Source organism: Apodemus sylvaticus, chromosome 9, assembly GCF_947179515.1.
Source record: "Apodemus sylvaticus chromosome 9, mApoSyl1.1, whole genome shotgun sequence".
In the NCBI taxonomy this organism is placed as follows: domain Eukaryota; kingdom Metazoa; phylum Chordata; class Mammalia; order Rodentia; family Muridae; genus Apodemus; species Apodemus sylvaticus.
Genome location: NC_067480.1, coordinates 100162593 through 100186913, shown reverse-complemented (window position 1 = coordinate 100186913; position 24321 = coordinate 100162593). Strand labels below are relative to the sequence as shown.

At 45.4% G+C, this 24321-nt stretch overlaps 5 protein-coding genes across 5 annotated transcripts; all 5 read right to left on the bottom strand.

The window, feature by feature from the left end:
• Nucleotides 1-3: 3 nt before the first annotated feature.
• Nucleotides 4-4660, bottom strand: LOC127691992 (THO complex subunit 4-like). Its single transcript, XM_052191876.1, has 3 exons — nt 4620-4660; nt 3950-4379; nt 4-18 (listed from the first exon to the last, which is right to left on the bottom strand). Exons 1-3 carry the CDS (start codon nt 4658-4660, stop codon nt 4-6), a joined length of 486 nt encoding a protein of 161 aa, XP_052047836.1.
• Nucleotides 4661-4680: 20 nt separating this feature from the next.
• Nucleotides 4681-9337, bottom strand: LOC127691991 (THO complex subunit 4-like). Its single transcript, XM_052191875.1, has 3 exons — nt 9297-9337; nt 8627-9056; nt 4681-4695 (listed from the first exon to the last, which is right to left on the bottom strand). The coding sequence occupies exons 1-3, from the start codon at nt 9335-9337 to the stop codon at nt 4681-4683; spliced, it is 486 nt and encodes a 161-aa protein (XP_052047835.1).
• Nucleotides 9338-10028: 691 nt separating this feature from the next.
• On the bottom strand, nt 10029-14013 carry LOC127691990 (THO complex subunit 4-like). The gene is made up of 3 exons (XM_052191874.1): nt 13973-14013; nt 13303-13732; nt 10029-10043 (listed from the first exon to the last, which is right to left on the bottom strand). The coding sequence occupies exons 1-3, from the start codon at nt 14011-14013 to the stop codon at nt 10029-10031; spliced, it is 486 nt and encodes a 161-aa protein (XP_052047834.1).
• A 691-nt stretch (nt 14014-14704) lies between these two features.
• LOC127691989 (THO complex subunit 4-like) lies at nt 14705-18689 on the bottom strand. Its single transcript, XM_052191873.1, has 3 exons — nt 18649-18689; nt 17979-18408; nt 14705-14719 (listed from the first exon to the last, which is right to left on the bottom strand). Exons 1-3 carry the CDS (start codon nt 18687-18689, stop codon nt 14705-14707), a joined length of 486 nt encoding a protein of 161 aa, XP_052047833.1.
• Nucleotides 18690-19380: 691 nt separating this feature from the next.
• LOC127691988 (THO complex subunit 4-like) lies at nt 19381-23369 on the bottom strand. Its single transcript, XM_052191872.1, has 3 exons — nt 23329-23369; nt 22659-23088; nt 19381-19395 (listed from the first exon to the last, which is right to left on the bottom strand). The coding sequence occupies exons 1-3, from the start codon at nt 23367-23369 to the stop codon at nt 19381-19383; spliced, it is 486 nt and encodes a 161-aa protein (XP_052047832.1).
• Nucleotides 23370-24321: the final 952 nt, after the last annotated feature.

The following is a 24321-nucleotide window of genomic DNA, read 5'->3' as shown; positions in this document are numbered from 1 at the left end:
GCATCAGATCGAGCCCACCTGTTTTGAAAACAAAGTTTTAACCTTATGTTCAAAGTCTCTCTCTGGTGCTTTTAGCATAGTAAATCACTGAGCAACAGGGAAGAGGTCCTGAGAACTTGATGAGGAAAAACAAGAATTTTCAACAGGAACACTCTTTATCGACAAAGGTTTCAATTGAAACCATTACAGGTGGCTGTATCTCCTCCTGATTGTTTGGTAAGTGATAGAAGTGCTTAATTACATTTCTGGCCTACTCAGAGTGATTCCTATACAACTCTTAACACCACACTTTCCAAACAACATTGGAAACATCTGAACAGGCAAACCCAATGAGCTGAGGCCAGTCTCTGGGTACCAGTACCTATCGAGGAGACAATTCACCCATCCAAGTCTTCTGAGCTCTACCTGACTCCTGTACCAACACACCACCAAACAAACCAGAAAGGAATTTGAGGAATTTGAACAGAAAATAAAATATAACCGCATTGTCCAGGTTTGCATAGGGGAACACTGTCACAAACAAAATAGAGTAAACTAAACGGGAAAAAAAAAGGTTCAGTGTGGTGGCCAATGCTTTTGATCCCAGCCCTCAAGAGGCAGAGACAGGAGGACCTTTTCAAGTTAGATGACATCCTGCTACTACACCTAGACAGCTCTAGACTGTCCAGGGCAGCCTAGTAGGACTGATACTTGAGAAAAAAAAAACAACAACAACAACACTATCTGTATATTTTATCTACAGAAGATAAAAACATGGAAACAATCATAAGTAGAATGATAAGTATAAACCTCCAAAATACACAATTTCAAAATGACAACGTTACTTAAAAGCGAGTACAATATAGAATTGAATGTTAAGTTTAAGTCTTGGGATTTTTTTTCACACCACAAATCATCATCCCCTATAAAGAGACAGGATACCAATGAAAGCAATGTTTGGGAGCTGTAACCTAGATGCCAAAAGAAAATACTGTGGCTAATTCTCTGTGAAACCCACTAATCTGACTGAAAGCTTCATTTTTTTCATAGCCTTCTCCCAGAGTCCCTCTTACCTCTTAAATCAGTTGGCTTTCTTTTATGTAGGTATCGAGGGGGAACACGCTGTAGAGCAGAGGTGGCGTCCAACTCAGAGATCTGCCTGCCTCTGTCTCCCAAGTGCTTCGGTGAAAGCTTTTGACACCTAAAGAAACAGAACACCATCTCTAAACTCCTCCCATTAGATAGGAAAAAACAGAAAACAAAGAAACAAAGAAAGAAACAACAGCAGAGCCAGAAAATAAAAAAAAAAATGGACACACATCCCAAGATTCTGTGACTGCAACATAGGGGGAATCAGAGACTGTCCTCTAGAGGGGTGTCACAAAGACAGATAGCTACTACTTGTGTTTATTGCTGGGCATCTCACCCATGGCTTCACACATGGGTACTGCACGCAAGTACTCGGCCATGGAGACCCTCTTGGAACCCTCCTGGAAGGATCTTAAGAAGGAGAATAAAATGTATGGAGTGTATACTAAAAGAAGGAAGGCTTGGAGATACGGGGGGGCTTAGTGTTCTAGACACTGGGCTCTGCCATCGATTCCATTGGAATGCAACTCACTGGGTCCCATTTTCAGATTCATCTCAGTTTCTTTAATGGTGCAGAGAGAGAACATTGGTTTGTTTGTTTGGGTTCCCTTTAAGACCTAGTCAGACTCTGTAGCCTAGTAGTTGATCTATGGCCCAGGCTGGCCTCAGAATCCTAGATTTGCTTAACTCCCTCTACAGAGTAGTGAGACATCAACCCATGGGCCACTATGCCCAGCTCAGAGAAATAGTTTTGAGACAAGTATCTTTCTTCTAAATCTTTGAAATGAAAAGCATCATCACTATGGTAGTCAGGGTTCTCTCTAGAGAAGCACAACTTAGAGAATGAATCTCTACATACATACAGAAAGGGGATTGAGTTGAATGACTTACAAGGTGTGGTCCCACTAATCCAGTGGTTTGCTATGATGATGGAAAGTTCAGAGTTCCAGAATCCACTCAGTCCACAAGGCTGGAGGTCTCAACTGGTCTTCAGTAGAGATGCTGGGATCCCGGTGAAAGAATGGACTTGCTAGCAAGGTGAGAGCAAGCAGGCAAAGAGGAAAAGCTCCTTCTTCCCTGTCTTTATATAGGCTTTGAGAAGGAGGTGTGGCCCAGTTTGGATTAGATTAGAATCTCAGTCGGTTGATCCTGATTGGATGTCCTCAAGGCAAGATTCGGATTAAAGTTGTGTGTCTGCCTGCCTGGAGATGTGGATCAGAAGTGATCTAATTGCCCAGCAGTGGTGGCACACACCTTTAATCCCATTTAATGCTGGGATTAAACAAAACAAAGAACAAAACAGAAAACAAACGCAAACCAAAACCAAATAAACAACAAAGACAAACAAACAAGGAAACCAAAAAGTGACCTAATCATGATCACCTCACGGCACATTCAGCACCACACCTATCAGCTTTTTGAAATTAGACCAGACCTCTTCTTGAGATGCTTTGCTAGCATGGTTGTTGTTGTTGTCATTGTTGTTGTGTTTTTTTTTTTGTTTTGTTTTGTTTTCTGCTTTCAACACCCATCGCAATGACCTCTTAAAAGACCCGAGTCAAATGAACTGTTTGCCATTCGAGTTGCAGTCACAGGCTGGCCAATGGTTAAGCAGATTTGTGCCTGCCACCATTTCCTGAATGGTTTAGTCTGTAAACATTCAAGGGGATTGAACTGGTCTGCCCTTGTATATGAAAACCCCAAATTCTAGTTTCCTCCCAATGAGCAATGACACTATCTATTCCTTGCTAGTAAACTACATGGTCCCCAGATATCACTCTAAGACCCTGAGATGTAGAATATTTGCTGACTCCCAGGCAAGATTGAGAAACCTAGCTCTATTGAAGCACTGGAATATAATATACCATGTAAGTGGCTTTGAGGCCAGCTTTAATTCCACTCTCTTGGGTGACAACAATATTTGTAGGCCATACTTGTGAATGTTTTTAAGAGGCAAATACCATGAGCTTTGGCCTTCACTCTTGAGCCCAGACCCACAGAGACCCAAACTGTGTAAAGATTATTCTATCACGACTGTTTGTGGCCTTTCTCAGCTCCACCCCACGCTTACCTGGCCATGGCCAGGTAGCTCTGACCCATATCAAAGGGGCTGCTTGCCCCTCTTTTCCCTCTCTCTCTCATCCTCTCATTCTCTTGCCCTCTTTGTCTCTTCCATTTTCCTTTCCCGTCCCCACTCCCTCCACATACGGTCCTGGCCAGCTTCTACTTCTCTCCTCCTCTCTGCCTCTTAACTCTCCCCATCAACTCCCTTCCCCATGCCCCAAAGAAACTCTCTTCCATGCTATACCATCCTGTGGGTGGTCCCTCTGGGTGAAGGGTTGCCTCTGCATGGGTCCACTGAGGCACGCTCTTCCCCCCACAGGCCCAGAGAACGCAATCTTATTCCACCTTCTACTTTGATGATTACAACAACCACCAAAGAAATCAGTCTCCAAGGTGAAGGTGAATTACTACTTTAGTACCCTAGAATGCCTGTTCCCCCACCCCAGCACACCTTTGCCTTTTAGTATGGCAAAGGTGAAAATGCTACCTTCAACACAACAGCAACAAGTAAAATGTATCCCCAAGATAAGTCAGGGCCAAAGAGGTCTGTTTCAGAGTTAAAAATCAAACTAAAACACACAAAAAGGCAAAAAGAAATTACATTAGATTGTAGATTTTATTTGAAAACAGGCAAGGAAAAGAGGAGAAATCCAAAGAAGCAAAACCCAAATCCACCATGGTCTGCACAGTCCAGTTGCCAACCCTCCCTCCCTCCCTCCCTTCCTCTCTCCCTCCCCCTAGGCATCACAGATGAGGCTTCTGGGTCCCATTTCTCGCATGGATTTGCTCAGTCAGTGTCCATGCTTTCCATATAAGCATCCAACTGTGCGTCCAACCCCTCTGCAGTAAGCTGCTGCTTCGAGTTGCTGCTGGCCCCTCTAGCTCGTCCCTGGTAGCCTCCACTTGTCCCTCTCCTGGTGACTCCGGCACGCGAACCTCCCGAGCCAGGGTTTCTTGTCATGCCTCCTCTGTTGATGCTTTGTGCAGGTCTTGGTTGCATAAGGATCTGGGATGTGACGAGCTGGATCTTCATGCGGCGGCCATCCAAAGGCACACCATTGTACTCTTGCATAGCCTTCAGGGCATCTGCTTCCCGTTCAAAGTGCACCTCTGCTGTCCCCAAACTTTGTCCAGAGCGATCATAGTGCACGGTGGCTTTCTTCAAGGTTCCGGATGAAGCAAAGACTTCCTGTATATCAGCATCGGACACTGCAAAGTCCAGGTTGGACACAAGCAGCTTCCCACCGCTGTCCACGCTGGCTCCACCCACGAAGGCCCTGTGGACTAGGTCCTGCTGCCACTTGTCCCGACGACTTTGCTTCTGGTGGCTGTATGGTGCCACCCGGTTCCTGCCGCGCAGGGCCATGGCAGGCTGCTTCCTCCTAGGCTCACCACCGCCGCCTGCTTTGAAGCCACGGAAGTTCTGGTAGCCGGCCCCTCTGCGACCCCGGCCCCACCAGGGACCTCCTTGCTGCCTCCGGTTCAGCTTGATGATGTCATCCAAAGACATGTCCACTTTGTTGGCCATCGCCAGGGTGGATTCGGGCATCAGATCGAGCCCACCTGTTTTGAAAACAAAGTTTTAACCTTATGTTCAAAGTCTCTCTCTGGTGCTTTTAGCATAGTAAATCACTGAGCAACAGGGAAGAGGTCCTGAGAACTTGATGAGGAAAAACAAGAATTTTCAACAGGAACACTCTTTATCGACAAAGGTTTCAATTGAAACCATTACAGGTGGCTGTATCTCCTCCTGATTGTTTGGTAAGTGATAGAAGTGCTTAATTACATTTCTGGCCTACTCAGAGTGATTCCTATACAACTCTTAACACCACACTTTCCAAACAACATTGGAAACATCTGAACAGGCAAACCCAATGAGCTGAGGCCAGTCTCTGGGTACCAGTACCTATCGAGGAGACAATTCACCCATCCAAGTCTTCTGAGCTCTACCTGACTCCTGTACCAACACACCACCAAACAAACCAGAAAGGAATTTGAGGAATTTGAACAGAAAATAAAATATAACTGCATTGTCCAGGTTTGCATAGGGGAACACTGTCACAAACAAAATAGAGTAAACTAAACGGGAAAAAAAAAGGTTCAGTGTGGTGGCCAATGCTTTTGATCCCAGCCCTCAAGAGGCAGAGACAGGAGGACCTTTTCAAGTTAGATGACATCCTGCTACTACACCTAGACAGCTCTAGACTGTCCAGGGCAGCCTAGTAGGACTGATACTTGAGAAAAAAAAAACAACAACAACAACACTATCTGTATATTTTATCTACAGAAGATAAAAACATGGAAACAATCATAAGTAGAATGATAAGTATAAACCTCCAAAATACACAATTTCAAAATGACAACGTTACTTAAAAGCGAGTACAATATAGAGTTGAATGTTAAGTTTAAGTCTTGGGATTTTTTTTCACACCACAAATCATCATCCCCTATAAAGAGACAGGATACCAATGAAAGCAATGTTTGGGAGCTGTAACCTAGATGCCAAAAGAAAATACTGTGGCTAATTCTCTGTGAAACCCACTAATCTGACTGAAAGCTTCATTTTTTTCATAGCCTTCTCCCAGAGTCCCTCTTACCTCTTAAATCAGTTGGCTTTCTTTTATGTAGGTATCGAGGGGGAACACGCTGTAGAGCAGAGGTGGCGTCCAACTCAGAGATCTGCCTGCCTCTGTCTCCCAAGTGCTTCGGTGAAAGCTTTTGACACCTAAAGAAACAGAACACCATCTCTAAACTCCTCCCATTAGATAGGAAAAAACAGAAAACAAAGAAACAAAGAAAGAAACAACAGCAGAGCCAGAAAATAAAAAAAAAAAAATGGACACACATCCCAAGATTCTGTGACTGCAACATAGGGGGAATCAGAGACTGTCCTCTAGAGGGGTGTCACAAAGACAGATAGCTACTACTTGTGTTTATTGCTGGGCATCTCACCCATGGCTTCACACATGGGTACTGCACGCAAGTACTCGGCCATGGAGACCCTCTTGGAACCCTCCTGGAAGGATCTTAAGAAGGAGAATAAAATGTATGGAGTGTATACTAAAAGAAGGAAGGCTTGGAGATACGGGGGGGCTTAGTGTTCTAGACACTGGGCTCTGCCATCGATTCCATTGGAATGCAACTCACTGGGTCCCATTTTCAGATTCATCTCAGTTTCTTTAATGGTGCAGAGAGAGAACATTGGTTTGTTTGTTTGGGTTCCCTTTAAGACCTAGTCAGACTCTGTAGCCTAGTAGTTGATCTATGGCCCAGGCTGGCCTCAGAATCCTAGATTTGCTTAACTCCCTCTACAGAGTAGTGAGACATCAACCCATGGGCCACTATGCCCAGCTCAGAGAAATAGTTTTGAGACAAGTATCTTTCTTCTAAATCTTTGAAATGAAAAGCATCATCACTATGGTAGTCAGGGTTCTCTCTAGAGAAGCACAACTTAGAGAATGAATCTCTACATACATACAGAAAGGGGATTGAGTTGAATGACTTACAAGGTGTGGTCCCACTAATCCAGTGGTTTGCTATGATGATGGAAAGTTCAGAGTTCCAGAATCCACTCAGTCCACAAGGCTGGAGGTCTCAACTGGTCTTCAGTAGAGATGCTGGGATCCCGGTGAAAGAATGGACTTGCTAGCAAGGTGAGAGCAAGCAGGCAAAGAGGAAAAGCTCCTTCTTCCCTGTCTTTATATAGGCTTTGAGAAGGAGGTGTGGCCCAGTTTGGATTAGATTAGAATCTCAGTCGGTTGATCCTGATTGGATGTCCTCAAGGCAAGATTCGGATTAAAGTTGTGTGTCTGCCTGCCTGGAGATGTGGATCAGAAGTGATCTAATTGCCCAGCAGTGGTGGCACACACCTTTAATCCCATTTAATGCTGGGATTAAACAAAACAAAGAACAAAACAGAAAACAAACGCAAACCAAAACCAAATAAACAACAAAGACAAACAAACAAGGAAACCAAAAAGTGACCTAATCATGATCACCTCACGGCACATTCAGCACCACACCTATCAGCTTTTTGAAATTAGACCAGACCTCTTCTTGAGATGCTTTGCTAGCATGGTTGTTGTTGTTGTCATTGTTGTTGTGTTTTTTTTTGTTTTGTTTTGTTTTCTGCTTTCAACACCCATCGCAATGACCTCTTAAAAGACCCGAGTCAAATGAACTGTTTGCCATTCGAGTTGCAGTCACAGGCTGGCCAATGGTTAAACAGATTTGTGCCTGCCACCATTTCCTGAATGGTTTAGTCTGTAAACATTCAAGGGGATTGAACTGGTCTGCCCTTGTATATGAAAACCCCAAATTCTAGTTTCCTCCCAATGAGCAATGACACTATCTATTCCTTGCTAGTAAACTACATGGTCCCCAGATATCACTCTAAGACCCTGAGATGTAGAATATTTGCTGACTCCCAGGCAAGATTGAGAAACCTAGCTCTATTGAAGCACTGGAATATAATATACCATGTAAGTGGCTTTGAGGCCAGCTTTAATTCCACTCTCTTGGGTGACAACAATATTTGTAGGCCATACTTGTGAATGTTTTTAAGAGGCAAATACCATGAGCTTTGGCCTTCACTCTTGAGCCCAGACCCACAGAGACCCAAACTGTGTAAAGATTATTCTATCACGACTGTTTGTGGCCTTTCTCAGCTCCACCCCACGCTTACCTGGCCATGGCCAGGTAGCTCTGACCCATATCAAAGGGGCTGCTTGCCCCTCTTTTCCCTCTCTCTCTCATCCTCTCATTCTCTTGCCCTCTTTGTCTCTTCCATTTTCCTTTCCCGTCCCCACTCCCTCCACATACGGTCCTGGCCAGCTTCTACTTCTCTCCTCCTCTCTGCCTCTTAACTCTCCCCATCAACTCCCTTCCCCATGCCCCAAAGAAACTCTCTTCCATGCTATACCATCCTGTGGGTGGTCCCTCTGGGTGAAGGGTTGCCTCTGCATGGGTCCACTGAGGCACGCTCTTCCCCCCACAGGCCCAGAGAACGCAATCTTATTCCACCTTCTACTTTGATGATTACAACAACCACCAAAGAAATCAGTCTCCAAGGTGAAGGTGAATTACTACTTTAGTACCCTAGAATGCCTGTTCCCCCACCCCAGCACACCTTTGCCTTTTAGTATGGCAAAGGTGAAAATGCTCCCTTCAACACAACAGCAACAAGTAAAATGTATCCCCAAGATAAGTCAGGGCCAAAGAGGTCTGTTTCAGAGTTAAAAATCAAACTAAAACACACAAAAAGGCAAAAAGAAATTACATTAGATTGTAGATTTTATTTGAAAACAGGCAAGGAAAAGAGGAGAAATCCAAAGAAGCAAAACCCAAATCCACCATGGTCTGCACAGTCCAGTTGCCAACCCTCCCTCCCTCCCTCCCTTCCTCTCTCCCTCCCCCTAGGCATCACAGATGAGGCTTCTGGGTCCCATTTCTCGAATGGATTTGCTCAGTCAGTATCCATGCTTTCCATATAAGCATCCAACTGTGCGTCCAACCCCTCTGCAGTAAGCTGCTGCTTCGAGTTGCTGCTGGCCCCTCTAGCTCGTCCCTGGTAGCCTCCACTTGTCCCTCTCCTGGTGACTCCGGCACGCGAACCTCCCGAGCCAGGGTTTCTTGTCATGCCTCCTCTGTTGATGCTTTGTGCAGGTCTTGGTTGCATAAGGATCTGGGATGTGACGAGCTGGATCTTCATGCGGCGGCCATCCAAAGGCACACCATTGTACTCTTGCATAGCCTTCAGGGCATCTGCTTCCCGTTCAAAGTGCACCTCTGCTGTCCCCAAACTTTGTCCAGAGCGATCATAGTGCACGGTGGCTTTCTTCAAGGTTCCGGATGAAGCAAAGACTTCCTGTATATCAGCATCGGACACTGCAAAGTCCAGGTTGGACACAAGCAGCTTCCCACCGCTGTCCACGCTGGCTCCACCCACGAAGGCCCTGTGGACTAGGTCCTGCTGCCACTTGTCCCGACGACTTTGCTTCTGGTGGCTGTATGGTGCCACCCGGTTCCTGCCGCGCAGGGCCATGGCAGGCTGCTTCCTCCTAGGCTCACCACCGCCGCCTGCTTTGAAGCCACGGAAGTTCTGGTAGCCGGCCCCTCTGCGACCCCGGCCCCACCAGGGACCTCCTTGCTGCCTCCGGTTCAGCTTGATGATGTCATCCAAAGACATGTCCACTTTGTTGGCCATCGCCAGTGTGGATTCGGGCATCAGATCGAGCCCACCTGTTTTGAAAACAAAGTTTTAACCTTATGTTCAAAGCCTCTCCCTGGTGCTTTTAGCATAGTAAATCACTGAGCAACAGGGAAGAGGTCCTGAGAACTTGATGAGGAAAAACAAGAATTTTCAACAGGAACACTCTTTATCGACAAAGGTTTCAATTGAAACCATTACAGGTGGCTGTATCTCCTCCTGATTGTTTGGTAAGTGATAGAAGTGCTTAATTACATTTCTGGCCTACTCAGAGTGATTCCTATACAACTCTTAACACCACACTTTCCAAACAACATTGGAAACATCTGAACAGGCAAACCCAATGAGCTGAGGCCAGTCTCTGGGTACCAGTACCTATCGAGGAGACAATTCACCCATCCAAGTCTTCTGAGCTCTACCTGACTCCTCTACCAACACACCACCAAACAAACCAGAAAGGAATTTGAGGAATTTGAACAGAAAATAAAATATAACCGCATTGTCCAGGTTTGCATAGGGGAACACTGTCACAAACAAAATAGAGTAAACTAAACGGGAAAAAAAAAGGTTCAGTGTGGTGGCCAATGCTTTTGATCCCAGCCCTCAAGAGGCAGAGACAGGAGGACCTTTTCAAGTTAGATGACATCCTGCTACTACACCTAGACAGTTCTAGACTGTCCAGGGCAGCCTAGTAGGACTGATACTTGAGAAAAAAAAAACAACAACAACAACACTATCTGTATATTTTATCTACAGAAGATAAAAACATGGAAACAATCATAAGTAGAATGATAAGTATAAACCTCCAAAATACACAATTTCAAAATGACAACGTTACTTAAAAGCGAGTACAATATAGAGTTGAATGTTAAGTTTAAGTCTTGGGATTTTTTTTCACACCACAAATCATCATCCCCTATAAAGAGACAGGATACCAATGAAAGCAATGTTTGGGAGCTGTAACCTAGATGCCAAAAGAAAATACTGTGGCTAATTCTCTGTGAAACCCACTAATCTGACTGAAAGCTTCATTTTTTTCATAGCCTTCTCCCAGAGTCCCTCTTACCTCTTAAATCAGTTGGCTTTCTTTTATGTAGGTATCGAGGGGGAACACGCTGTAGAGCAGAGGTGGCGTCCAACTCAGAGATCTGCCTGCCTCTGTCTCCCAAGTGCTTCGGTGAAAGCTTTTGACACCTAAAGAAACAGAACACCATCTCTAAACTCCTCCCATTAGATAGGAAAAAACAGAAAACAAAGAAACAAAGAAAGAAACAACAGCAGAGCCAGAAAATAAAAAAAAAAAATGGACACACATCCCAAGATTCTGTGACTGCAACATAGGGGGAATCAGAGACTGTCCTCTAGAGGGGTGTCACAAAGACAGATAGCTACTACTTGTGTTTATTGCTGGGCATCTCACCCATGGCTTCACACATGGGTACTGCACGCAAGTACTCGGCCATGGAGACCCTCTTGGAACCCTCCTGGAAGGATCTTAAGAAGGAGAATAAAATGTATGGAGTGTATACTAAAAGAAGGAAGGCTTGGAGATACGGGGGGGCTTAGTGTTCTAGACACTGGGCTCTGCCATCGATTCCATTGGAATGCAACTCACTGGGTCCCATTTTCAGATTCATCTCAGTTTCTTTAATGGTGCAGAGAGAGAACATTGGTTTGTTTGTTTGGGTTCCCTTTAAGACCTAGTCAGACTCTGTAGCCTAGTAGTTGATCTATGGCCCAGGCTGGCCTCAGAATCCTAGATTTGCTTAACTCCCTCTACAGAGTAGTGAGACATCAACCCATGGGCCACTATGCCCAGCTCAGAGAAATAGTTTTGAGACAAGTATCTTTCTTCTAAATCTTTGAAATGAAAAGCATCATCACTATGGTAGTCAGGGTTCTCTCTAGAGAAGCACAACTTAGAGAATGAATCTCTACATACATACAGAAAGGGGATTGAGTTGAATGACTTACAAGGTGTGGTCCCACTAATCCAGTGGTTTGCTATGATGATGGAAAGTTCAGAGTTCCAGAATCCACTCAGTCCACAAGGCTGGAGGTCTCAACTGGTCTTCAGTAGAGATGCTGGGATCCCGGTGAAAGAATGGACTTGCTAGCAAGGTGAGAGCAAGCAGGCAAAGAGGAAAAGCTCCTTCTTCCCTGTCTTTATATAGGCTTTGAGAAGGAGGTGTGGCCCAGTTTGGATTAGATTAGAATCTCAGTCGGTTGATCCTGATTGGATGTCCTCAAGGCAAGATTCGGATTAAAGTTGTGTGTCTGCCTGCCTGGAGATGTGGATCAGAAGTGATCTAATTGCCCAGCAGTGGTGGCACACACCTTTAATCCCATTTAATGCTGGGATTAAACAAAACAAAGAACAAAACAGAAAACAAACGCAAACCAAAACCAAATAAACAACAAAGACAAACAAACAAGGAAACCAAAAAGTGACCTAATCATGATCACCTCACGGCACATTCAGCACCACACCTATCAGCTTTTTGAAATTAGACCAGACCTCTTCTTGAGATGCTTTGCTAGCATGGTTGTTGTTGTTGTCATTGTTGTTGTGTTTTTTTTTGTTTTGTTTTGTTTTCTGCTTTCAACACCCATCGCAATGACCTCTTAAAAGACCCGAGTCAAATGAACTGTTTGCCATTCGAGTTGCAGTCACAGGCTGGCCAATGGTTAAACAGATTTGTGCCTGCCACCATTTCCTGAATGGTTTAGTCTGTAAACATTCAAGGGGATTGAACTGGTCTGCCCTTGTATATGAAAACCCCAAATTCTAGTTTCCTCCCAATGAGCAATGACACTATCTATTCCTTGCTAGTAAACTACATGGTCCCCAGATATCACTCTAAGACCCTGAGATGTAGAATATTTGCTGACTCCCAGGCAAGATTGAGAAACCTAGCTCTATTGAAGCACTGGAATATAATATACCATGTAAGTGGCTTTGAGGCCAGCTTTAATTCCACTCTCTTGGGTGACAACAATATTTGTAGGCCATACTTGTGAATGTTTTTAAGAGGCAAATACCATGAGCTTTGGCCTTCACTCTTGAGCCCAGACCCACAGAGACCCAAACTGTGTAAAGATTATTCTATCACGACTGTTTGTGGCCTTTCTCAGCTCCACCCCACGCTTACCTGGCCATGGCCAGGTAGCTCTGACCCATATCAAAGGGGCTGCTTGCCCCTCTTTTCCCTCTCTCTCTCATCCTCTCATTCTCTTGCCCTCTTTGTCTCTTCCATTTTCCTTTCCCGTCCCCACTCCCTCCACATACGGTCCTGGCCAGCTTCTACTTCTCTCCTCCTCTCTGCCTCTTAACTCTCCCCATCAACTCCCTTCCCCATGCCCCAAAGAAACTCTCTTCCATGCTATACCATCCTGTGGGTGGTCCCTCTGGGTGAAGGGTTGCCTCTGCATGGGTCCACTGAGGCACGCTCTTCCCCCCACAGGCCCAGAGAACGCAATCTTATTCCACCTTCTACTTTGATGATTACAACAACCACCAAAGAAATCAGTCTCCAAGGTGAAGGTGAATTACTACTTTAGTACCCTAGAATGCCTGTTCCCCCACCCCAGCACACCTTTGCCTTTTAGTATGGCAAAGGTGAAAATGCTCCCTTCAACACAACAGCAACAAGTAAAATGTATCCCCAAGATAAGTCAGGGCCAAAGAGGTCTGTTTCAGAGTTAAAAATCAAACTAAAACACACAAAAAGGCAAAAAGAAATTACATTAGATTGTAGATTTTATTTGAAAACAGGCAAGGAAAAGAGGAGAAATCCAAAGAAGCAAAACCCAAATCCACCATGGTCTGCACAGTCCAGTTGCCAACCCTCCCTCCCTCCCTCCCTTCCTCTCTCCCTCCCCCTAGGCATCACAGATGAGGCTTCTGGGTCCCATTTCTCGAATGGATTTGCTCAGTCAGTGTCCATGCTTTCCATATAAGCATCCAACTGTGCGTCCAACCCCTCTGCAGTAAGCTGCTGCTTCGAGTTGCTGCTGGCCCCTCTAGCTCGTCCCTGGTAGCCTCCACTTGTCCCTCTCCTGGTGACTCCGGCACGCGAACCTCCCGAGCCAGGGTTTCTTGTCATGCCTCCTCTGTTGATGCTTTGTGCAGGTCTTGGTTGCATAAGGATCTGGGATGTGACGAGCTGGATCTTCATGCGGCGGCCATCCAAAGGCACACCATTGTACTCTTGCATAGCCTTCAGGGCATCTGCTTCCCGTTCAAAGTGCACCTCTGCTGTCCCCAAACTTTGTCCAGAGCGATCATAGTGCACGGTGGCTTTCTTCAAGGTTCCGGATGAAGCAAAGACTTCCTGTATATCAGCATCGGACACTGCAAAGTCCAGGTTGGACACAAGCAGCTTCCCACCGCTGTCCACGCTGGCTCCACCCACGAAGGCCCTGTGGACTAGGTCCTGCTGCCACTTGTCCCGACGACTTTGCTTCTGGTGGCTGTATGGTGCCACCCGGTTCCTGCCGCGCAGGGCCATGGCAGGCTGCTTCCTCCTAGGCTCACCACCGCCGCCTGCTTTGAAGCCACGGAAGTTCTGGTAGCCGGCCCCTCTGCGACCCCGGCCCCACCAGGGACCTCCTTGCTGCCTCCGGTTCAGCTTGATGATGTCATCCAAAGACATGTCCACTTTGTTGGCCATCGCCAGTGTGGATTCGGGCATCAGATCGAGCCCACCTGTTTTGAAAACAAAGTTTTAACCTTATGTTCAAAGCCTCTCCCTGGTGCTTTTAGCATAGTAAATCACTGAGCAACAGGGAAGAGGTCCTGAGAACTTGATGAGGAAAAACAAGAATTTTCAACAGGAACACTCTTTATCGACAAAGGTTTCAATTGAAACCATTACAGGTGGCTGTATCTCCTCCTGATTGTTTGGTAAGTGATAGAAGTGCTTAATTACATTTCTGGCCTACTCAGAGTGATTCCTATACAACTCTTAACACCACACTTTCCAAACAACATTGGAAACATCTGAACAGGCAAACCCAATGAGCTGAGGCCAGTCTCTGGGTACCAGTACCTATCGAGGAGACAATTCACCCATCCAAGTCTTCTGAGCTCTACCTGACTCCTCTACCAACACACCACCAAACAAACCAGAAAGGAATTTGAGGAATTTGAACAGAAAATAAAATATAACCGCATTGTCCAGGTTTGCATAGGGGAACACTGTCACAAACAAAATAGAGTAAACTAAACGGGAAAAAAAAAGGTTCAGTGTGGTGGCCAATGCTTTTGATCCCAGCCCTCAAGAGGCAGAGACAGGAGGACCTTTTCAAGTTAGATGACATCCTGCTACTACACCTAGACAGTTCTAGACTGTCCAGGGCAGCCTAGTAGGACTGATACTTGAGAAAAAAAAAACAACAACAACAACACTATCTGTATATTTTATCTACAGAAGATAAAAACATGGAAACAATCATAAGTAGAATGATAAGTATAAACCTCCAAAATACACAATTTCAAAATGACAACGTTACTTAAAAGCGAGTACAATATAGAGTTGAATGTTAAGTTTAAGTCTTGGGATTTTTTTTCACACCACAAATCATCATCCCCTATAAAGAGACAGGATACCAATGAAAGCAATGTTTGGGAGCTGTAACCTAGATGCCAAAAGAAAATACTGTGGCTAATTCTCTGTGAAACCCACTAATCTGACTGAAAGCTTCATTTTTTTCATAGCCTTCTCCCAGAGTCCCTCTTACCTCTTAAATCAGTTGGCTTTCTTTTATGTAGGTATCGAGGGGGAACACGCTGTAGAGCAGAGGTGGCGTCCAACTCAGAGATCTGCCTGCCTCTGTCTCCCAAGTGCTTCGGTGAAAGCTTTTGACACCTAAAGAAACAGAACACCATCTCTAAACTCCTCCCATTAGATAGGAAAAAACAGAAAACAAAGAAACAAAGAAAGAAACAACAGCAGAGCCAGAAAATAAAAAAAAAAAATGGACACACATCCCAAGATTCTGTGACTGCAACATAGGGGGAATCAGAGACTGTCCTCTAGAGGGGTGTCACAAAGACAGATAGCTACTACTTGTGTTTATTGCTGGGCATCTCACCCATGGCTTCACACATGGGTACTGCACGCAAGTACTCGGCCATGGAGACCCTCTTGGAACCCTCCTGGAAGGATCTTAAGAAGGAGAATAAAATGTATGGAGTGTATACTAAAAGAAGGAAGGCTTGGAGATACGGGGGGGCTTAGTGTTCTAGACACTGGGCTCTGCCATCGATTCCATTGGAATGCAACTCACTGGGTCCCATTTTCAGATTCATCTCAGTTTCTTTAATGGTGCAGAGAGAGAACATTGGTTTGTTTGTTTGGGTTCCCTTTAAGACCTAGTCAGACTCTGTAGCCTAGTAGTTGATCTATGGCCCAGGCTGGCCTCAGAATCCTAGATTTGCTTAACTCCCTCTACAGAGTAGTGAGACATCAACCCATGGGCCACTATGCCCAGCTCAGAGAAATAGTTTTGAGACAAGTATCTTTCTTCTAAATCTTTGAAATGAAAAGCATCATCACTATGGTAGTCAGGGTTCTCTCTAGAGAAGCACAACTTAGAGAATGAATCTCTACATACATACAGAAAGGGGATTGAGTTGAATGACTTACAAGGTGTGGTCCCACTAATCCAGTGGTTTGCTATGATGATGGAAAGTTCAGAGTTCCAGAATCCACTCAGTCCACAAGGCTGGAGGTCTCAACTGGTCTTCAGTAGAGATGCTGGGATCCCGGTGAAAGAATGGACTTGCTAGCAAGGTGAGAGCAAGCAGGCAAAGAGGAAAAGCTCCTTCTTCCCTGTCTTTATATAGGCTTTGAGAAGGAGGTGTGGCCCAGTTTGGATTAGATTAGAATCTCAGTCGGTTGATCCTGATTGGATGTCCTCAAGGCAAGATTCGGATTAAAGTTGTGTGTCTGCCTGCCTGGAGATGTGGATCAGAAGTGATCTAATTGCCCAGCAGTGGTGGCACACACCTTTAATCCCATTTAATGCTGGGATTAAACAAAACAAAGAACAAAACAGAAAACAAACGCAAACCAAAACCAAATAAACAACAAAGACAAACAAACAAGGAAACCAAAAAGTGACCTAATCATGATCACCTCACGGCACATTCAGCACCACACCTATCAGCTTTTTGAAATTAGACCAGACCTCTTCTTGAGATGCTTTGCTAGCATGGTTGTTGTTGTTGTCATTGTTGTTGTGTTTTTTTTTGTTTTGTTTTGTTTTCTGCTTTCAACACCCATCGCAATGACCTCTTAAAAGACCCGAGTCAAATGAACTGTTTGCCATTCGAGTTGCAGTCACAGGCTGGCCAATGGTTAAACAGATTTGTGCCTGCCACCATTTCCTGAATGGTTTAGTCTGTAAACATTCAAGGGGATTGAACTGGTCTGCCCTTGTATATGAAAACCCCAAATTCTAGTTTCCTCCCAATGAGCAATGACACTATCTATTCCTTGCTAGTAAACTACATGGTCCCCAGATATCACTCTAAGACCCTGAGATGTAGAATATTTGCTGACTCCCAGGCAAGATTGAGAAACCTAGCTCTATTGAAGCACTGGAATATAATATACCATGTAAGTGGCTTTGAGGCCAGCTTTAATTCCACTCTCTTGGGTGACAACAATATTTGTAGGCCATACTTGTGAATGTTTTTAAGAGGCAAATACCATGAGCTTTGGCCTTCACTCTTGAGCCCAGACCCACAGAGACCCAAACTGTGTAAAGATTATTCTATCACGACTGTTTGTGGCCTTTCTCAGCTCCACCCCACGCTTACCTGGCCATGGCCAGGTAGCTCTGACCCATATCAAAGGGGCTGCTTGCCCCTCTTTTCCCTCTCTCTCTCATCCTCTCATTCTCTTGCCCTCTTTGTCTCTTCCATTTTCCTTTCCCGTCCCCACTCCCTCCACATACGGTCCTGGCCAGCTTCTACTTCTCTCCTCCTCTCTGCCTCTTAACTCTCCCCATCAACTCCCTTCCCCATGCCCCAAAGAAACTCTCTTCCATGCTATACCATCCTGTGGGTGGTCCCTCTGGGTGAAGGGTTGCCTCTGCATGGGTCCACTGAGGCACGCTCTTCCCCCCACAGGCCCAGAGAACGCAATCTTATTCCACCTTCTACTTTGATGATTACAACAACCACCAAAGAAATCAGTCTCCAAGGTGAAGGTGAATTACTACTTTAGTACCCTAGAATGCCTGTTCCCCCACCCCAGCACACCTTTGCCTTTTAGTATGGCAAAGGTGAAAATGCTACCTTCAACACAACAGCAACAAGTAAAATGTATCCCCAAGATAAGTCAGGGCCAAAGAGGTCTGTTTCAGAGTTAAAAATCAAACTAAAACACACAAAAAGGCAAAAAGAAATTACATTAGATTGTAGATTTTATTTGAAAACAGGCAAGGAAAAGAGGAGAAATCCAAAGAAGCAAAACCCAAATCCACCATGGTCTGCACAGTCCAGTTGCCAACCCTCCCTCCCTCCCTCCCTTCCTCTCTCCCTCCCCCTAGGCATCACAGATGAGGCTTCTGGGTCCCATTTCTCGAATGGATTTGCTCAGTCAGTGTCCATGCTTTCCATATAAGCATCCAACTGTGCGTCCAACCCCTCTGCAGTAAGCTGCTGCTTCGAGTTGCTGCTGGCCCCTCTAGCTCGTCCCTGGTAGCCTCCACTTGTCCCTCTCCTGGTGACTCCGGCACGCGAACCTCCCGAGCCAGGGTTTCTTGTCATGCCTCCTCTGTTGATGCTTTGTGCAGGTCTTGGTTGCATAAGGATCTGGGATGTGACGAGCTGGATCTTCATGCGGCGGCCATCCAAAGGCACACCATTGTACTCTTGCATAGCCTTCAGGGCATCTGCTTCCCGTTCAAAGTGCACCTCTGCTGTCCCCAAACTTTGTCCAGAGCGATCATAGTGCACGGTGGCTTTCTTCAAGGTTCCGGATGAAGCAAAGACTTCCTGTATATCAGCATCGGACACTGCAAAGTCCAGGTTGGACACAAGCAGCTTCCCACCGCTGTCCACGCTGGCTCCACCCACGAAGGCCCTGTGGACTAGGTCCTGCTGCCACTTGTCCCGACGACTTTGCTTCTGGTGGCTGTATGGTGCCACCCGGTTCCTGCCGCGCAGGGCCATGGCAGGCTGCTTCCTCCTAGGCTCACCACCGCCGCCTGCTTTGAAGCCACGGAAGTTCTGGTAGCCGGCCCCTCTGCGACCCCGGCCCCACCAGGGACCTCCTTGCTGCCTCCGGTTCAGCTTGATGATGTCATCCAAAGACATGTCCACTTTGTTGGCCATCGCCAGTGTGGATTCGGGCATCAGATCGAGCCCACCTGTTTTGAAAACAAAGTTTTAACCTTATGTTCAAAGCCTCTCCCTGGTGCTTTTAGCATAGTAAATCACTGAGCAACAGGGAAGAGGTCCTGAGAACTTGATGAGGAAAAACAAGAATTTTCAACAGGAACACTCTTTATCGACAAAGGTTTCAATTGAAACCATTACAGGTGGCTGTATCTCCTCCTGATTGTTTGGTAAGTGATAGAAGTGCTTAATTACATTTCTGGCCTACTCAGAGTGATTCCTATACAACTCTTAACACCACACTTTCCAAACAACATTGGAAACATCTGAACAGGCAAACCCAATGAGCTGAGGCCAGTCTCTGGGTACCAGTACCTATCGAGGAGACAATTCACCCATCCAAGTCTTCTGAGCTCTACCTGACTCCTCTACCAACACACCACCAAACAAACCAGAAAGGAATTTGAGGAATTTGAACAGAAAATAAAATATAACCGCATTGTCCAGGTTTGCATAGGGGAACACTGTCACAAACAAAATAGAGTAAACTAAACGGGAAAAAAAAAGGTTCAGTGTGGTGGCCAATGCTTTTGATCCCAGCCCTCAAGAGGCAGAGACAGGAGGACCTTTTCAAGTTAGATGACATCCTGCTACTACACCTAGACAGCTCTAGACTGTCCAGGGCAGCCTAGTAGGACTGATACTTGAGAAAAAAAAAACAACAACAACAACACTATCTGTATATTTTATCTACAGAAGATAAAAACATGGAAACAATCATAAGTAGAATGATAAGTATAAACCTCCAAAATACACAATTTCAAAATGACAACGTTACTTAAAAGCGAGTACAATATAGAGTTGAATGTTAAGTTTAAGTCTTGGGATTTTTTTTCACACCACAAATCATCATCCCCTATAAAGAGACAGGATACCAATGAAAGCAATGTTTGGGAGCTGTAACCTAGATGCCAAAAGAAAATACTGTGGCTAATTCTCTGTGAAACCCACTAATCTGACTGAAAGCTTCATTTTTTTCATAGCCTTCTCCCAGAGTCCCTCTTACCTCTTAAATCAGTTGGCTTTCTTTTATGTAGGTATCGAGGGGGAACACGCTGTAGAGCAGAGGTGGCGTCCAACTCAGAGATCTGCCTGCCTCTGTCTCCCAAGTGCTTCGGTGAAAGCTTTTGACACCTAAAGAAACAGAACACCATCTCTAAACTCCTCCCATTAGATAGGAAAAAACAGAAAACAAAGAAACAAAGAAAGAAACAACAGCAGATCCAGAAAATAAAAAAAAAAAAAATGGACACACATCCCAAGATTCTGTGACTGCAACATAGGGGGAATCAGAGACTGTCCTCTAGAGGGGTGTCACAAAGACAGATAGCTACTACTTGTGTTTATTGCTGGGCATCTCACCCATGGCTTCACACATGGGTACTGCACGCAAGTACTCGGCCATGGAGACCCTCTTGGAACCCTCCTGGAAGGATCTTAAGAAGGAGAATAAAATGTATGGAGTGTATACTAAAAGAAGGAAGGCTTGGAGATACGGGGGGCTTAGTGTTCTAGACACTGGGCTCTGCCATCGATTCCATTGGAATGCAACTCACTGGGTCCCATTTTCAGATTCATCTCAGTTTCTTTAATGGTGCAGAGAGAGAACATTGGTTTTTTTTGTTTGGGTTCCCTTTAAGACCTAGTCAGACTCTGTAGCCTAGTAGTTGATCTATGGCCCAGGCTGGCCTCAGAATCCTAGATTTGCTTAACTCCCTCTACAGAGTAGTGAGACATCAACCCATGGGCCACTATGCCCAGCTCAGAGAAATAGTTTTGAGACAAGTATCTTTCTTCTAAATCTTTGAAATGAAAAGCATCATCACTATGGTAGTCAGGGTTCTCTCTAGAGAAGCACAACTTACAGAATGAATCTCTACATACATACAGAAAGGGGATTGAGTTGAATGACTTACAAGGTGTGGTCCCACTAATCCAGTGGTTTGCTATGATGATGGAAAGTTCAGAGTTCCAGAATCCACTCAGTCCACAAGGCTGGAGGTCTCAACTGGTCTTCAGTAGAGATGCTGGGATCCCGGTGAAAGAATGGACTTGCTAGCAAGGTGAGAGCAAGCAGGCAAAGAGGAAAAGCTCCTTCTTCCCTGTCTTTATATAGGCTTTGAGAAGGAGGTGTGGCCCAGTTTGGATTAGATTAGAATCTCAGTCGGTTGATCCTGATTGGATGTCCTCAAGGCAAGATTCGGATTAAAGTTGTGTGTCTGCCTGCCTGGAGATGTGGATCAGAAGTGATCTAATTGCCCAGCAGTGGTGGCACACACCTTTAATCCCATTTAATGCTGGGATTAAACAAAACAAAGAACAAAACAGAAAACAAACACAAACCAAAACCAAATAAACAACAAAGACAAACAAACAAGGAAACCAAAAAGTGACCTAATCATGATCACCTCACGGCACATTCAGCACCACACCTATCAGCTTTTTGAAATTAGACCAGACCTCTTCTTGAGATGCTTTGCTAGCATGGTTGTTGTTGTTGTCATTGTTGTTGTGTTTTTTTTTTTGTTTTGTTTTGTTTTCTGCTTTCAACACCCATCGCAATGACCTCTTAAAAGACCCGAGTCAAATGAACTGTTTGCCATTCGAGTTGCAGTCACAGGCTGGCCAATGGTTAAGCAGATTTGTGCCTGCCACCATTTCCTGAATGGTTTAGTCTGTAAACATTCAAGGGGATTGAACTGGTCTGCCCTTGTATATGAAAACCCCAAATTCTAGTTTCCTCCCAATGAGCAATGACACTATCTATTCCTTGCTAGTAAACTACATGGTCCCCAGATATCACTCTAAGACCCTGAGATGTAGAATATTTGCTGACTCCCAGGCAAGATTGAGAAACCTAGCTCTATTGAAGCACTGGAATATAATATACCATGTAAGTGGCTTTGAGGCCAGCTTTAATTCCACTCTCTTGGGTGACAACAATATTTGTAGGCCATACTTGTGAATGTTTTTAAGAGGCAAATACCTTGAGCTTTGGCCTTCACTCTTGAGCCCAGACCCACAGAGACCCAAACTGTGTAAAGATTATTCTATCACGACTGTTTGTGGCCTTTCTCAGCTCCACCCCACGCTTACCTGGCCATGGCCAGGTAGCTCTGACCCATATCAAAGGGGCTGCTTGCCCCTCTTTTCCCTCTCTCTCTCATCCTCTCATTCTCTTGCCCTCTTTGTCTCTTCCATTTTCCTTTCCCGTCCCCACTCCCTCCACATACGGTCCTGGCCAGCTTCTACTTCTCTCCTCCTCTCTGCCTCTTAACTCTCCCCATCAACTCCCTTCCCCATGCCCCAAAGAAACTCTCTTCCATGCTATACCATCCTGTGGGTGGTCCCTCTGGGTGAAGGGTTGCCTCTGCATGGGTCCACTGAGGCACGCTCTTCCCCCCACAGGCCCAGAGAACGCAATCTTATTCCACCTTCTACTTTGATGATTACAACAACCACCAAAGAAATCAGTCTCCAAGGTGAAGGTGAATTACTACTTTAGTACCCTAGAATGCCTGTTCCCCCACCCCAGCACACCTTTGCCTTTTAGTATGGCAAAGGTGAAAATGCTACCTTCAACACAACAGCAACAAGTAAAATGTATCCCCAAGATAAGTCAGGGCCAAAGAGGTCTGTTTCAGAGTTAAAAATCAAACTAAAACACACAAAAAGGCAAAAAGAAATTACATTAGATTGTAGATTTTATTTGAAAACAGGCAAGGAAAAGAGGAGAAATCCAAAGAAGCAAAACCCAAATCCACCATGGTCTGCACAGTCCAGTTGCCAACCCTCCCTCCCTCCCTCCCTTCCTCTCTCCCTCCCCCTAGGCATCACAGATGAGGCTTCTGGGTCCCATTTCTCGCATGGATTTGCTCAGTCAGTGTCCATGCTTTCCATATAAGCATCCAACTGTGCGTCCAACCCCTCTGCAGTAAGCTGCTGCTTCGAGTTGCTGCTGGCCCCTCTAGCTCGTCCCTGGTAGCCTCCACTTGTCCCTCTCCTGGTGACTCCGGCACGCGAACCTCCCGAGCCAGGGTTTCTTGTCATGCCTCCTCTGTTGATGCTTTGTGCAGGTCTTGGTTGCATAAGGATCTGGGATGTGACGAGCTGGATCTTCATGCGGCGGCCATCCAAAGGCACACCATTGTACTCTTGCATAGCCTTCAGGGCATCTGCTTCCCGTTCAAAGTGCACCTCTGCTGTCCCCAAACTTTGTCCAGAGCGATCATAGTGCACGGTGGCTTTCTTCAAGGTTCCGGATGAAGCAAAGACTTCCTGTATATCAGCATCGGACACTGCAAAGTCCAGGTTGGACACAAGCAGCTTCCCACCGCTGTCCACGCTGGCTCCACCCACGAAGGCCCTGTGGACTAGGTCCTGCTGCCACTTGTCCCGACGACTTTGCTTCTGGTGGCTGTATGGTGCCACCCGGTTCCTGCCGCGCAGGGCCATGGCAGGCTGCTTCCTCCTAGGCTCACCACCGCCGCCTGCTTTGAAGCCACGGAAGTTCTGGTAGCCGGCCCCTCTGCGACCCCGGCCCCACCAGGGACCTCCTTGCTGCCTCCGGTTCAGCTTGATGATGTCATCCAAAGACATGTCCACTTTGTTGGCCATCGCCAGGGTGGATTCGGGCATCAGATCGAGCCCACCTGTTTTGAAAACAAAGTTTTAACCTTATGTTCAAAGCCTCTCCCTGGTGCTTTTAGCATAGTAAATCACTGAGCAACAGGGAAGAGGTCCTGAGAACTTGATGAGGAAAAACAAGAATTTTCAACAGGAACACTCTTTATCGACAAAGGTTTCAATTGAAACCATTACAGGTGGCTGTATCTCCTCCTGATTGTTTGGTAAGTGATAGAAGTGCTTAATTACATTTCTGGCCTACTCAGAGTGATTCCTATACAACTCTTAACACCACACTTTCCAAACAACATTGGAAACATCTGAACAGGCAAACCCAATGAGCTGAGGCCAGTCTCTGGGTACCAGTACCTATCGAGGAGACAATTCACCCATCCAAGTCTTCTGAGCTCTACCTGACTCCTGTACCAACACACCACCAAACAAACCAGAAAGGAATTTGAGGAATTTGAACAGAAAATAAAATATAACCGCATTGTCCAGGTTTGCATAGGGGAACACTGTCACAAAAAAAATAGAGTAAACTAAACGGGAAAAAAAAAGGTTCAGTGTGGTGGCCAATGCTTTTGATCCCAGCCCTCAAGAGGCAGAGACAGGAGGACCTTTTCAAGTTAGATGACATCCTGCTACTACACCTAGACAGCTCTAGACTGTCCAGGGCAGCCTAGTACGACTGATACTTGAGAAAAAAAAAACAACAACAACAACACTATCTGTATATTTTATCTACAGAAGATAAAAACATGGAAACAATCATAAGTAGAATGATAAGTATAAACCTCCAAAATACACAATTTCAAAATGACAACGTTACTTAAAAGCGAGTACAATATAGAGTTGAATGTTAAGTTTAAGTCTTGGGATTTTTTTTCACACCACAAATCATCATCCCCTATAAAGAGACAGGATACCAATGAAAGCAATG

Coding starts and splice junctions, on each gene's coding strand:
- LOC127691992 (XM_052191876.1), bottom strand. CDS start 4,660: ATGGCCAACAAAGTGGACATGTCTTTGGATGACATCATCAA. Junction 4,380..4,619: donor TCTTTGGATGACATCATCAA/GCTGAACCGGAG, acceptor CAGCGTGGACAG/CGGTGGGAAGCTGCTTGTGT.
- LOC127691991 (XM_052191875.1), bottom strand. CDS start 9,337: ATGGCCAACAAAGTGGACATGTCTTTGGATGACATCATCAA. Junction 9,057..9,296: donor TCTTTGGATGACATCATCAA/GCTGAACCGGAG, acceptor CAGCGTGGACAG/CGGTGGGAAGCTGCTTGTGT.
- LOC127691990 (XM_052191874.1), bottom strand. CDS start 14,013: ATGGCCAACAAAGTGGACATGTCTTTGGATGACATCATCAA. Junction 13,733..13,972: donor TCTTTGGATGACATCATCAA/GCTGAACCGGAG, acceptor CAGCGTGGACAG/CGGTGGGAAGCTGCTTGTGT.
- LOC127691989 (XM_052191873.1), bottom strand. CDS start 18,689: ATGGCCAACAAAGTGGACATGTCTTTGGATGACATCATCAA. Junction 18,409..18,648: donor TCTTTGGATGACATCATCAA/GCTGAACCGGAG, acceptor CAGCGTGGACAG/CGGTGGGAAGCTGCTTGTGT.
- LOC127691988 (XM_052191872.1), bottom strand. CDS start 23,369: ATGGCCAACAAAGTGGACATGTCTTTGGATGACATCATCAA. Junction 23,089..23,328: donor TCTTTGGATGACATCATCAA/GCTGAACCGGAG, acceptor CAGCGTGGACAG/CGGTGGGAAGCTGCTTGTGT.